The 15,627-nt window shown below is 36.8% G+C and overlaps 1 protein-coding gene across 2 annotated transcripts in view; it reads right to left on the minus strand.

The window, feature by feature from the left end:
* Positions 1–15,627, minus strand: part of unc13c (unc-13 homolog C (C. elegans)) — a 558,188-nt gene that overhangs the window by 466,531 nt on the left and 76,030 nt on the right. For both annotated transcript variants that reach the window (XM_079873953.1, XM_079873952.1), the window contains exons 10-12: positions 8,782–8,951; positions 6,359–6,474; positions 5,469–5,632 (exon numbers count right to left, since the gene is read on the minus strand). In XM_079873953.1, coding sequence (XP_079730079.1) covers positions 5,469–5,632; positions 6,359–6,474; positions 8,782–8,951 — 450 coding nt within the window. The remainder of the gene's footprint in view (positions 1–5,468; positions 5,633–6,358; positions 6,475–8,781; positions 8,952–15,627) is intronic.

Consider the following 15,627-nt stretch of genomic DNA (forward strand, 5'->3'; position numbering starts at 1 on the left):
CCTGAAGCCACACCCACTTAAAACAACCCACATATTAAAGCCATGCCTACTTAACCCAACCAGACTGAAACTGTAAAATGAATGCTCTGTTTTTACCTTGTTTCTTTGTGTTTTTGGTTCTGTCCTGTTTTACCCGTGTGCCCTGTCAGCTGACCTATTTTTTCTAGTCTGTGTCTGTTTGATTCATTACACCTGTCGTCCAATTAATTAGCTTATTAGTTCCCTCATTTATTCTAGTATTTATACTCTGTGTTCTTGCACTCCTTGTCCTGTCTCGGGTTTTCCTGAGTATTTTGGAATTAAAGACTGTTTCTTGGATTATTCCTGTTGTGCGCTTTGTTTACAACTACCCATGACAGAAACCACACTCACTGAAGTTTGATAGCCTCCTCATTCGCTTTTCTTGAATAATGATTTGACCAAACTCCTATAAGCATGAGTAAGAATGGTGATGTTTGCTTTAGTAAACACCCCTGATAATATTACATCTCTGTTCTTTACAATAAGTCTGCAACCGTAGGCCATAAAGACGTGTCAACCGTACATTAGTACCTGCAGACATTGATTTGGACCTCATTAGTTCTGATAGCATGACCTCTGAGCCCGAACGGCCCATCATGACACGCACGGGAATGAAGAATTATTGTGCCTCCAAGAAAAGGTGAAGAGTTATCCCTTCCTCCATCCATATTCCCTCCTCCCCATTTCAGACATGATTGAAAGATGCTCACGGCTAAATCAGAATAAATTATATTTGATGGAGAATGTTGACTTCCTGTTGCCTGGTAACCGCTTGCTTTCCTTTCAGCCTATGACCATTTGCTCTTTCCTCATTACTAAAATCCTTGTCTTGCTGCTCCAGTGGTTCGCAGAGCTTCGCTGTAAATCAGAGAAATAAAACTTGCCAGCAAGTATTGACTCGTCTTCTCTCTCTCTCTCTCTCTCTCTCTCTCTCTCTCTCTCTCTCTCTCTCTCTCTCTCTCTCTCTCTCTCTATCTGCTGTCCTCTTTAACCTCTGCGCACCTCCCTCCAATCCAGGTCTTAAATTCCCACGTGACGTCAATATCTGGGATATCATCTGGTAATGAGTTACTCCTGTGATCTGTTTTCATTATGGTTGAGAATCTTGGATTGTTCTTATTAAAGGTCCTGTATTATGCCCCTTTTCATAAGATGTAAAATAAGTCTCTGATGTCTCCAGAGTGTGTATGTGAAGTTTCAGCTCAAAATACCCAACAGATAATTTTTTAGAGCATGTTTAAATTGTCATTTTTTGGGGCTCAGAAAAACGCGCTGTTTTAGTGTGTGCCCTTTAAATGCAAATAAGCTGCTGCTGCACGACACAGGGGGCGGAGCCTCACAAGCTTGCGCTCAGTCTCTGAGGACAATTTCATCTCACGGAATGAAGATAATATCAGAAACTCTCAGTAACGGTGTTCATTTCGACCCGGAGTCGGACAATAATGCCTACAGAGTCAGAGTACTGTATAGAGATGGAACAGGTATAGTTTAGTAGTTTAATTACGGTTATTATAATGTATTTGTCATCTGCTTGTATGTATCCATTATTTATTAATAGCCTACAAGTCTGCTGTCTGAATGATGATCAAACATACTGATGAGTTTAATAAAGTTTATTGTACATCACACAAAAGATGAAGCGTCAGTTTTACTTCAGAAAATCACCGTAAGAGCTGAGTAAACACAGTAAGTTATAAGAAGTGTGCAAGTACATAAACAAATTTCGGTAGAGATGAGGGAGCATTCCTGTGGGCGGAGGTTAGTCAAAAAACTGTTCTACTGACATCATTAAAGGAGGAAGTAGAGGGATGTAGTCCAAACGGGCCGTTCACTGTAGGCGACTTCTGTTAAATAAAATATCTCGCTTGGCATTGAACTTTGAGCTTTATAATTTTACAGATATTATTTATGCTCTAACAGCAACACACTAACTAAAGTTTGAAACATGGGATCACGAAGAACGGGACCTTTAAAGTTAATTTAACCATTAAATGCATGAATGTTTCACCAATCATTATTACATATTTGGGTCTTTAGCGACCCAAATCCATATCTAACATGGATGGATCTCTACCTGACGCGATAATATAAAACTCTCCTGATATTAGAGTAACAATTACAGAAGAATAAAATAAAGCATATTTTCTTATCTTTTGGAGCTTGGAAGGGTTCAGTTTGAGCAGATGTTTTAAACCATCATCACTGTTCTCGTCAGAGCTCATTTCCCAGAACATTCAGCATCTGGCTCATATTCGCAATCTCAAACATATTCTCAAAACTATCATTTTCAACATCTTCAAAATCAGTATTTTGATCGCCAGATCGACCATCAGACAGTGACACTAATATTTGACTGCGTTCAACACTCCCTCTGCAGTAAATCGCTGCGCCATTTCAAGTTTTGCTGATGATATTCCTATTCTTTTGTTTTCTGCCTGCGGTAACTATGAGTGAAATGTCACTTCATCATTGCCACCTTGTGGAATAAAGGTGAATTGCACTTATTCAGTCGTCAAATATTCAATTATAGTCGTGCAGAAAAAAAAAAATTACACTGTTACACCTTGGGTCGTTAGCGACCCTATACAATTTTTACATAAAATGAATAGGAAAACAGGCATTCTTTAATAAAAAATAAATAAATAAATGTTACATTGTATATAATGAATTGATTGAGGAATACAAAAGAAAGTATATGTTATCTGATTTTACAGTCTGAATTAAATGCAATAAAAGAGAAAGTGTGCCAGAAAATAATGCAAACACACAATGAGCGTGATCCCTACATAGAAAAATGACTCTGATGTGTTATTAGTTTGAATCAGTCTAATGACTCACTGAATTAATTCTTGACTTTTCAATGAACTTAAGTCATTATTATTTTTGACAAATTATTTTTCTTAAAAGTAATAAAAGAATATAATTGTTGAGGCACTGGAATTGTTAAGGGTAAATCAGACTATGAACCAGAATTATTTAGTTCCTTAAATTCCTAATGACAACTTGCAGTTCAAGGTACAACATTTATAGTTTTGTAACTTATATAGTTTTGTAACTTATATACTTATTTAAAAAAAAATTATAATAATAGTTTTTCAATGTTTGTGGCCTTTTTGGAGATTTCTAAAAACTCATCCCTAATCTTCATCTCCTTCCAGAAAGCTCTCAACAGGCTCATTTGTGATGTTCTGCATCTACAGACCAACATGCTGCTGATGGCAGAGGATTTCACCCTGAAATCATTATCCCCCCCTTCAGCAATAAAAAGTGCTGAATGGTAAAAAATATGGGCTGCATCTCTAATAACATCAGGAACATTTCACATGACTTTGTTAATGATTATAGGGCTGAGGAAAGGTCATCAGGGCAAACATAAGCATCCTTGGAAACGGTGCGAGTAGCTTCACGAAAAGACCCTGTGCCATTCCGGGCAGGATCATCTCCACACATCGTCCATCAGATTTAAAGTTTAACCTGAAGAAGTGACCTCACTCATATGCAGCAGATATACGTGCAAAATAAAAGATTATCTACAAGGTGGTGCTGAATGATTTCCTGAGGTGTATAAATATTTCTACATCTAATCATTTAGGCCAGTTCCCCTGATTCAGTACCGAACACTCATTGCTGGAAGACTATCATTTATTGAATTAATCAATATCCATTATCCTAAAACAGAAGCACAAATCAGCGGATGCTTTAAAAGTCAGAAATCGACCAAACAGCAGAACCTGACGTTTCTCTGGATCAACAAGAAATACTCTAGACGTAGGATCCAAAATTTACACTCAGCAAGTGCCAAAATGTATTTGGAGTCATTTGCCAGCTAGCCAGTAACTTTATTTATGTATTTAATGAATTTAATGAATAATGAATTATTGCCTGCCGAAAGGCTGTCTTCATGGCACAAAAACAAAGTGAATAACAAGTCGTACAATTGACAAAAATATATATAAAACATTTCAGATTCAGATTCATAAAAAATTAAAATTAAAATTAAAATTAAAAAAAAATATTAAGGTGACTTTTTATCTATATATACAGCAAATATATTTTTCAATAAAAATAATGCAAAAATAATAAAAAATTTTGGCCAGTAATTTATCTCAATTCACCCACTGTTGGCAAATGCGGCGAAAAAAATAAATGTTGGTCCCTGCTTTAAAGTCTGTTTAAAATGTGCAAAGCAGGGTAAAGATATATTGTTTGTATGCAAAATTACAATGTGAAGTTAGAGCTTCTTTATGCATTACAATCATCTAAACTGGAACTGTCAGCATTTAGAGGCTTTGCTGAAACATGAAGAGAATAACTGCAATGGCCAAGTCAAACACAACACACTTTAAGACTACTTACAATCCAGAGAGACCATTTGTTATTTTCTGCTCAAATCTGGCTTTTTTGCGAGGTTGTCACATGACCTGTTAAATGTGCCCAGGTCTGAACATGTGAAGCTCCTGAACTGACCTGAATGTGTAAAACACCCTGACAACACCTGTAAATATATATATATATATATATATATATATATATATATATATATATATATATATATATATATATTTGTTTGTTTTTTTTGTTTTTTTGATGAAAGAAATTACTTTTGTTCAGGAAAGGATGATGCATTAAATTGAACAAAAGTGACAGTAAAGACAAAGTGTGTGTTAAGGGTGAGAGGTTTTCACTGGGAGCCTGAGCAATTCTAGTAAACAGTGTGATTTATAAAGCTATCATGTGCATGTATGACCATAAGTCATCGAAAGACTCGGAGTGATCCAACACGAAACAAGCCTTTCATAAATTCCTGTTCAAGCACAATCAGCACCAGTCATGAAAAATGCCAAGCGTCATCTTTCAAAAGCATTAAAGATGGACAAAATAAATACAGAAAATGCAGTGAGCTATTGGCTGCTTTCTGTTAAATACTATCCAGTGCATCACATGTCAGACTTATTATTTAGTAAAAGTCACTTAATATCCAATAATAATATTGATTTGACAGCACTGACACTATTGGATGAGAACAAAACTTAAATAATATAATATAATATAATATAATATAATATAATATAATATAATATAATATAATATAATATAATATAGAACAAAACTGAACTGAACTGAGCTGAATAAATACACTATTGTCTTCTATTGACCTGCTTTATGGCTGAATAAAATTTTCATAACTGTTCCATAATTGTTTCACTTTTCACAGTTAATGAACTGAACCAACACTACACTGGCTATCTATTGTCTTTTAGAGCTGCAGAATTTGAATTATCTCATATTTGATGAAGTTCGCATCACTGATTCTGAAAAGTCCTATTTATTACTGTGAAGCTGCTTTGAAACATCATATTGTGCTATATAAATAAAGGTGACTTGACTGACTCGTGATCTCCAAAAAACAAATGAAGCATCAGAAACTGAAAGGGTTCTTCACTCACGTCATAGCCTGATAGATGGACTCCACACCAAAACGCATGGCAAACTCATCCACAATCTCCTGCGACACGTCGTCAAAATAAACCTTCCAGGCATCATCGCCTTTGACTTCTGGGATCTTCACGACTCCACCGTTCTTCACCTCCGTCAGGTAGTGGAAGAGATTCTGCAGAGGAACATAAGAATCATGAAGAGCCATGTTATTTCAAGAGATAAACAGACCTGTTTAGGGGCCAGGCACTATGCATGAACTGCAACAACATTGATATGGAATAGATGTCGAGAAATATCAACAGCACAGCCAACTTGGAAAGGTTAACATTTCAGGGTGCCCACCTACTGTCATCACACCGACAGAAATGCCACAGCACTGTGCAGCCAATGGTGGTATGAAATATAATATAATATAATATAATATAATATAATATAATATAATATAATATAATATAATATAATATAATATAATATAATATAATATAATATAATATAATATAATATGGGAACACATAAAAAATAAGAAAATATGGTATATGTAATCTAAATATCACATTTTGTGAAATTAATATATTTTATAAATATTTATAAATATAAATTATATATCAAGTTTATATATATTTTTTATAATTGTATTACATTTTGTTGTGTTTTACAGTAAAAATATCATTATAAATTTAAACAATCTAAAAGTACATTTAATTTGCAAAAAATGTACTCGTAGAAAAATACAGAGAAAATTTATTTATCCCATTGGTTTTTGCTATATTAAGCACAAATCTAGCAATATTTTATGAGTATTAAAGATATTTATGTATTTTTACTAGAAAAAATGCAAAATTTTAATGAAGAACATGATTTTTTTTGCAGTGTTTTGTAAAATGTAGTTTACACATACCTCGTGTAAACATGTGTACTGCCCATGAGGCGGAGCCACCTTCTCTTCTCCTTTCATCTCAACGCTGATCTTCAGCCTGATGGCCCCCGACACCATCGACTTATCCGTACGCTTCTCTGCAGGGAGAGATGACAACAAGAGCAAGAAAGGTGAATTGAGCATGTGAACAGAGGATAGATAAGACCAGAAGAAATAGAAACAACACAACTGAAATATTGAAGAGTGCTAGAGCTGCAGAATTTCCCTCCTCTCTGACCCTGTCAATAGCACATGTGTAATGCAGCTGACCTCAGAACAGTGACCTGCAGACAGACACACACCAAATCTCATCAGTGTACGGCCATGTTCCTATACAAATCTGACCCCAGGTCAAACTGCAAATTTAAGCAGGCCAATGAGCACTGAAACACTGAAACAGACGGCAAATTTAGAACATCAACCTAAGCTAAAAGTTTAACGTCAACCATTGTACTTTTGTAACGCGAGACTTTATCGTTGGTATAAAATGCACGACGATGAATCGTGCTTCAGAAATGCTTTCCCCGCCACTGACAGAATTGTCTGTAATTTATGAGATAACTATGTAAGCTTGTTTCCGCCACAGAATAAAACAAAGTAATTGCGGCTTTTTATCTCACAATTCAGACTTTTTTTTCCTCACAATCTCGATATAAATATTAAAGTGATATAAAGTTATAAAGTCAGAATTGAGTGATATAAAGTCAGATTTGAGTGATATAAAGTCGTAATTTAGTGAGAAAAGTGAGAAATAAACTCGAAATTCTGATTTTCTTTTCTCGGAATTGCATGTTTACATCTCGCAATTCTGACTTTATAACACGCAATTGGGAGATATAAAGTCAGAATTGCATGATATAAAAAGTCGCAATTGCGTGTTATAAAGTCAGAATTGTGAGATATTAACTCGCAATACTGTGGAAAATCTTTTTTTAACTTTATAACTCGCAATTGTGAGTTTATATCTCACAATTCTGAGAAAAGATGTCACAATTCTGACTTTATAACATGAAATTGTGAGTTTATATCTTGCAATTCTAACTTTATAACACACAGTTGCGAGTTTATATCTTGTTAAAATGTTTTATTCTGTGGCGAAAAAAAACTTCCATAGTTAACACTTTCCCGCCATTGACAGAAATTTCTGGCTTTCTGCATATATTCACTGTTATACAGTAGGGGCGCTATTACGCATCTTCTGAAAGAGTACAGAATCTCTGGTTCAAAACAAAGGCAAAAAAGAAGCAGAAACAAGCGATAAAATCATTGCTTAAGCAAGTTATATTCTTTGACATTTTTTATGAAACTTACCCACATTCAAGTACTGAAAAAAAAATGAATGAATGAAGCTGGAATAAAAATGTTTATTTGTTGTTTAAAAGCAGAGGCTCTGTTCTTTCTTTTGATATACTGCATGTTCAAATATTGCTGGCGGTGATTTGCAATCCACTTTAATTTAATATTGACTTGAAATTTGATAATCGGGCAGCTTCTATTAAAAATAATAAAGGAAAAATGGCACTTTGCAGACAATACTCCTCACATCTTGTTTTATCTCTTAATTGCTCTAATTGATGTCTGGTCCGTGGCCGCAGCGGCCAGACAAACTCCCATCTGGATCTTTCTCACATCTCGATGTGGATAGATGGAGAAGGACGGCACAGATATCAGCGGTTCAGTTTACCCAGAGTCACAGCTCTAAAAACGCATGCTTCTCCTCCAAGCCAAAGAAAACAATCCAACACACAAACCATCAACAAAAGCAGAAATGATTATCTGCAGAACAATGAGGCCATCTGCAACTTTCCTATTATTAAAGGGATAGTTCATCATTAGCGAAGCTAGAATACCTGATATAAAGCACAGGATGAACTTCTTTTATGGTGTGTCTTTGTAATTTTTTGGAGCCATTAATGCAAAATAAAGCAAGTAATGCTCAGATGGATCACATTTCAACCTAAAATCAAAAGATTATATTATATTTAAAATCATTTTTAATGATCAAGTCGTGCTCTGACAAGATATTTTTGACAATTAAACATTTTTAATGTAAAAAAGCAACCTAACTGTCATTGATTTTTGGGAAAACTAATAAAAAAATATATATATATATATAAAAACAAATTCTCATTAATTATACAGTATATACAGATAATAAATAAATAAACAAACAAGCAAATAAATAACTACCTAAATATTTATTATTATTATAAATTCATTTATTTTTTTATGGGGTAAAAAATGTACTGAAGAGAAAAGCATTAATATATTATTTTGGGAAGAAAAAAGTCATAAAGGTTTAGCTTGACGTGGGTGAGTAAATGGTGATTATTTTTTGTTTGTTTTTTGTCAATGATTCCTTTCAATTTTGGTGAGATTTTTGATCGAAGAGGCCCATAACATACCGAGATTATACCAGACATCCATCTCCCCGCTCAGCATCCGCACCTCGATGATAGTCTGACCCAGAAAGTCATCAGATTCCTTCTTAAAGTGCTGCTTCACTCTGGACTTTATGTCGTCGTCTTCATCCCACACACGAACTTTTATACGGTCTGTGGCGTTATGGCATTCACTGAGAATAGAGAGAAAGGAGCGTTAGAAACATTTCTCCTACAATTTCAATTTCTCATCAAAATTTGATGAAAATTGTTTGAGCTCGAGAACTTTTTTATTTTTTTTAATTTTTTTTTATTGGAGAAATAATGTACAGATATTCTTAGCAAATTTACATCTGAAGATCCTCCGTCTTTTCCTTATGCATACAAAATCAATATATTTATATTATACATACATTTGTACACACACATATATTCACTAACATGCCTATACATGAACGTGCCTGTACATGCCAACTACACACAAACGTATGCATATATTCCAACATACAGAAGCTCTTAACAAAATTTCTAGAACAACCCACCCACCCCTCTTCCCTATCCGTCTGATACGCACCGCATGGAAAGGAGAACTTAAACAAACAAACAAAAGATAAACAGCTACCAACATTGGAGTGGTCTTTGATCCAACTCAAATTGAGTCATCATCTCTTTCCTCCAAGTCTCCTCCACCTAAATACCTTAAGAAGGGTTCCCAAATTTTAGCAAACTGTTGCCTTTTATTCCTTAGATGGAGCCGTATACGTTCCAGATGCAGAGTATTTGTAAGTTCGTCAAGCCAAAGCTGGAAAGAAGGCGGCAATTTGCTTTTCCAGAAAGTTAAAATAAGCTTTTTCGCTGTTAAAAGCCCGTAGGAAAGAAATTGTTGTTGAGACCTGGACAAACAGAGCTCATGTCTTGAAACCCCAAACACAATTAAAAACTCATCTGGTTCAATATATTGATTCGTGATTTCAGAGATGACATTGAAAATCTTGCACCAAAAGTTTTGAAGACTGGGACATAATGCATAACTGTGAAGCAGGGTCGCATCCGCCGTCCTGCATCTGTCACACTTTGGAGAGACCCCTGGAAATATTCTGGATAGTTTTGTTTTAGAATAGTGTAGTCTGTGCAAGATTTTGAACTGGATGAGACAATGTCTGGAGTTTATAGAGCATCTGTTAATCTCTTCCAGGCTATCTGCCCATAACTCATCAGAAATCTCTGACCCTAATTCTTCCTCCCATAAACTCTTGATAGAAGATGTAGCGGGCAATTGGGAGGCCTGGAGGGTGTTATAAATGCAGGAAATAATTTTCCCTTTACCGAAATAGTGATTAAGGCAGGTGTCCAGACAAGAAGGGCTAATTGTAGAGAACCTGTTTAAGTAAGATTGTACATAGTTCCTGACTTGCAAGAACCTAAAAAAATTACTTCTATGAAGTTTGTATTTCTCCCGAAAATTTTCAAAGGAGACGAATGTACCATCTTGATACAGATCCCTTACTGCGTGAATTCCTGAATCTCTCCATTGCTGAAAACCTTTATCTAATATGGAGGGTATAAAAGAGGGATTGTCAGCTATGGGAATTGATAAAGGTAACGACTCCACCCCAAAATGAGTTCTAATTTGTTTCCAAATACGAATCACACTGCTAATGACGGGACTGCATCTGTAGATTTCTTTTTTACAGCTTGTTGGTGAAAGAATCACAGCACCAAGATCATAGGGGGTACATTCATCCTGTTCTAATCTGAGCCAGTTCAGTTGTCCACTTTTATCATTTAATATTATTGAAATAATTCTGAGGTTAGCCGCCCAGTAATAGCAGCGGAAGTCCGGAAAAGCAAGACCCCCCACCTTTCTGGGTTTGGAAAGATGTAGTTGTTTAATTCTATGGTTTTTATAATTACAAATAAAGGGTAAGATAGTAGAATCAAGTTGCTTAAAAAAGGATTTGGATAGAAATAAAGGGGTGTTTTGCAGCAGATATAATAGTTGCGGGAGAAAGACCATCTTGATGGCATTTATTCTACCTATTAACGAGATAGGAAGAGTTCTCCAGAACTGAATATTTCTTTTCAATTTTTCTAAAAGGGGGGCATAATTGGCTTCTCGTAAAGAGCTAAACTTCCTAGTTACAATTATTCCTAAATAAGTAAATCTATCTTTAGCTATTTTAAAACGAACTGGGTAAATTTGTGAAAGATCTTTAAGCCCAACTGGCATGAGTTCACTTTTATTTAGATTAATTCTGTAGCCTGAAAATGAGCCAAATTGTTATATAACTTCTAAGATTACAGGGATACTAGACGCAGGTTTAGTCACATACAGTAAGACATCGTCCGCATATAAAGAAATTTTATTTATAGTGGTTTTAGTATGGAGCCCATGAATTCTCTCATCAGAGCGAATGGCTTCTGCTAGAGGCTCAATGGCCAATGCGAACAGAAGGGGAGAAAGCGGACAACCTTGTCGAGTACCCCTAAATAAAGTAAAAGATGGTGACAAAATTCTGTTTGTAAATATACGCGCTCTAGGATTGTTATATAGAATTTTAAGCCAAGTGATGAATTTATTTCCCATATGGAATTTCTGTAGCAGAGCGAAGAGGTAAGGCCACTCTACCTGGTCAAATGCCTTTTCAGCATCTAAAGACAAAATCACCAGATCAGACCGGTTGGTCTGGGAAGAATATAAAATATTAAACAAGCGACGAAGATTACTAAAAGAGCTACAACCTGAAACAAAGCCAGTCTGATCAGGTTTCACTAATTTTCCTAAAAGCGTATTAAGTTTAATGGCTAATGTCTTAGCTAAAATTTTTTGGTCCACATTAATGAGAGAAATTGGCCTATACCCCCCGACCTCCTCAGGGTCCTTGCCCTTCTTGGGTAGGACTGTGATAACCGCTTCATTAAACGACTGAGGCAGTCGTCCCACCTCCAGAGCCTGAGAGAACATTTTAAGCATATAGGGCCCCAAAAGATCAGTAAATGTTTTATATACCTCGCAAGGGATTCCGTCGGGGCCGGGGGATTTACCTCCCCTAAGTGACTTTATAGTGCTCTTTAACTCATCTAATGTTAGATCAGCTCCCAGAAATTCTCCATCTTCCTGGTCTAGCGTTGGTAGATTACAGCGGTTTAAAAAGGTCTCCATGATGGAGGGATCATCACTTGTATTACTAGCATACAATGATTTATAAAATTGTTTAAAACGATTGTTAATTTCTGAAGGAGAAAATAAGTAATTCCCAGATTCTGATTTGATCTGATGAATTATACGATCATTTTCCAGCTTTCGCAACTGTCTGGATAACAGTTTGTGTGGCTTATCACCAAGTTCGAAATATTTTTGTTTCATAAACATTAGAGATCTTGAAAACTTTTCAGATATAATCTTATTGTACTGATATCTAAGATTTTATATTTTCTTGTGCAGTTCTGAAGAGGGTGTTGTAGCATTCTCATTATCTAATTGACAAAGCTGTCTTTCTAAAGATTGTAAAGCCGCTGCATTTTGTTTATTTTTTGCACCCTTAAAGGAGATAAAACAGCCCCGTAAATAAGCTTTAAAGGTGTCCCATAAGAGAGAAGGGGAAGTATTCGCTTGATCATTAGTTTCAAAAAATAATTCTAGTTGTGTACGCAAATACTCACAGAATTTTGTGTCCTTTAATAAATAGGGGTCTGCCCGCCACAATGGTTGAGTTGTTACAATTTCTGACTATGGTCCGAGATTAGAATGTTATGATAAGTGGCATTGAACGTAAAAGGAATTAACTTAAAATCAACTAGAAAGTAATCTATACGGGTATAAACATTGTGGACTTGTGAATGAAAGGAGTAGTCCCTCCCAGTTGGATTGGCTAGCCTCCATACATCACCAACATTAGAGTTTTTAATGTACATGTTAAGAAAGTCCCTGGACTTAGAGGGGGAAGCACGTTGAGCAGATGATCTGTCTAAATATGGGTCCAGGACGCAATTAAAATCTCCTCCTATAATTCAATTAGTACTCGATATATCGGGAATCTTTGAAAACACATTTTGAAAAAAGCGAGGATCATCAAAATTTGGTCCGTAGATGTTAACTAAGGTTATGGGTGTTGAAAATATTTCTCCCGCAACTATAATAAATCGCCCCTCCTTATCTGTAATCGTAGCCCTATGTTTAAACGGAACCCCCTTTCTTATTAAAACAGCAGTACCCCTAGCCTTGGATGCAAAAGAAGAGTGAAAAGACTGACCTATCCATCTGGCTCTCAACTTAGAGTGAGAATCATTTTTAAAGTGTGTCTCTTGCAAAAATATAATATCAGTGTTCATAGATTTTAGATGACACAAAACTTTACTCCGTTTAACAGGATTGTTTAGGCCTTAACGTTCCAGGAAGAAAAAGTCAACGCTCCCACCCCTCTATCAGGTGTCATACTCTGAGTGGCAGCCATCAGTCATTGCATTTGTTACCTCCCCTCACCGCGGTACGCACCCACAGACGGAACCCGATTAAACATCCCCTCCCGCGATCCCTTATCACAACAAAACTGAAAAGAGAAAACAAAAGAACAACGTACCTGAGAACACAGGCTTGCTTAAACATCAGATCAGAATTTTACCAAGATACAATAAACTTGACCGAAGTTAGCTGACTATCAGGAGCTCAGTGAACAGTTCCTATGGGTCTTATAGATGGTCGTCTGCAAACATAGGCAGCTCAGTCTTTTACAAATTCGAACCGTGAAGCATATACACAATGCGTATTAAACAAGTCACGTCAAAAAAAAAAACAAAAAAAAAAGAAGAGGAGCACATCATTGTAACTGTCCGAAAAGCGCTCCAACCCACATTCTATTAGCCTGTTTACAAAGTTTCAATCGGAGGAGAGATTATCATGACGACACGTTACCCTCACCGAAGTGTTGCTCTGCATACGCGAACGCCTTTACCGGGTCCGTGAAGTACATTTCTTCTCCGTTGTGTGTGACCCGTAACTTCGCTGGGTATAGAAATCCAAAGCGGACCCCTGGACGATCTCGAAGCAGGTCTTTAGCCCGTTGTTTTAGTATGGCCGCTGGGAGGTCCGGGAATATCAGAAGTTTCTCTCCGTTGTAGGTGATGGACTTGAGCTGAGCAGCTTTTCGGATGATGTCCTGCCAGTCGTGAAAGTAAGGCATCCTAGCAATGAAGGCCCGGGGAAATGAGGTATTGTCGGAGCGTTTTCTCAAGGATCTGTGGGCGCGGTCAATCAGTGGTAGAGTTTCCAACGAAAGTGCGTTTTTCAACAGGTGCGCAATAAAGTCAGCGGGCTTGCGCCCGGCCTCTTCGCCCTCTTTAATATTAAGAATGCGCAGGTTTTGCCGTCTACTGCGACTTTCCAGATCCGTACATTTCTCTGTGAGCTGCAAGACGCTGCTTGTTAACTTTTCAACGTCCTTTTGTAGTTGGGAGACCGTGTCGGAAGTAAAAGTTGCGCTACGTTCGAGCTCTGCCATTGTTTTAGCTTGGACATCCACCGTGCTTTTCGTGGCTGAGATAGTGACATCAGTATCTTTTTTGAGAGCAGTTAGTTCAGCTCTAATGGTGATCGAGAACTGATCTATTCTCGTCGATAGCCTCAACTATCTCTGACTTAAATTGTTGGAAATTTGATTGTAGAGCAGCTATCCCCTCTAGCACTGCCTTGTTAGCCACGGTGCTAGCCTCACTTCCACTGTCATCCTGAGTGTCCTTTGGGGTTTCAGTCGTTTGTTCTGTAGTTTTTTTTGGATTTATTTGGCATCTTAAATGGGTATTTAAAACTTAATGACGTGAAAATAAAATATTATTTGGGTTGCTTCACAAATAAATGAAAAGTTACGGAGCTGCCTTCGCACGCATCCTACTCTCACATGGCGCCTCCCGGAAGTCCCCGAGCTCGAGAACTTTTGATTGCAATTCGTTGGTATCTTGGGAAATCTGAGCATAGATCTCTTCTGAAAGATGCTTTTTTTCAGAATCTGAAAACCAGGAGACTTAAAAATATTTTTGCTCACCATATAATATCATTGCTGCTTTCTAAGAAAAACAAAACCGACATTAAAGAGATCTCATTTGAGATTTTTCTTTCTCCAGACAGAATGCTATTGACTTAATTTAAGAGTCAATTTACCTTTGAGGACATCCCCGAAGGGAAGTCTTTTGTAATTTAGCTGACATCAAGGGACAGTTTTGTCCCTAAAGTATAGCCAAGAAAATCCACACACACACACACACACACACACACACACAGAAGAGTCACGAGCTGCTTGCTGAACTGCTTTTAAAGGTCATATGCTCCACTGAATCTCCAAACAGGGCACTTAGCCTCCTGTGGTCCATCTCTATGTCTCTCTCTACGGTGGAGGGTTGATGTGAGAGACAGACGGGCTCACAGACAGACGTTACGCCTGCAGACAAACGCTCCACAGATGCAGTCAACGCACCACAGCCTCACAGCACTACAGAACACAGCACAGCCCCGAAACACTTCCAATCACATCAAATCATACTGACTGACATGATCCTAAGGAGAAAATATAAATATCATAATATTACAAGAACGGTAAGAGTTTTGTACAATGATTGCTGTGAGGGCCAGACAAATCCTGACACCGTTGCTTTATATGGAAGAATCAGGTCTCATCGTTTACCTGTCCTTTTAATCAGTTCATTCTTGATGACATCAACTGATGTATTGGAATTCATACAGTACCGTTCAGTAAGTTTGGTGTCAGTAAGTAAGGGGTCAGTTCATTTTAAAGAAATTAAAACTAAGTGACAGTAAAGACTTTTATAAAAGTACAAAAGATTTCTATTTCAAATAAAAGGCTGTTATTCTGAATCTAT

This window comes from Squalius cephalus, assembly GCF_949319135.1.
Source record: "Squalius cephalus genome assembly, chromosome: 6".
NCBI classification, from domain to species: domain Eukaryota; kingdom Metazoa; phylum Chordata; class Actinopteri; order Cypriniformes; family Leuciscidae; genus Squalius; species Squalius cephalus.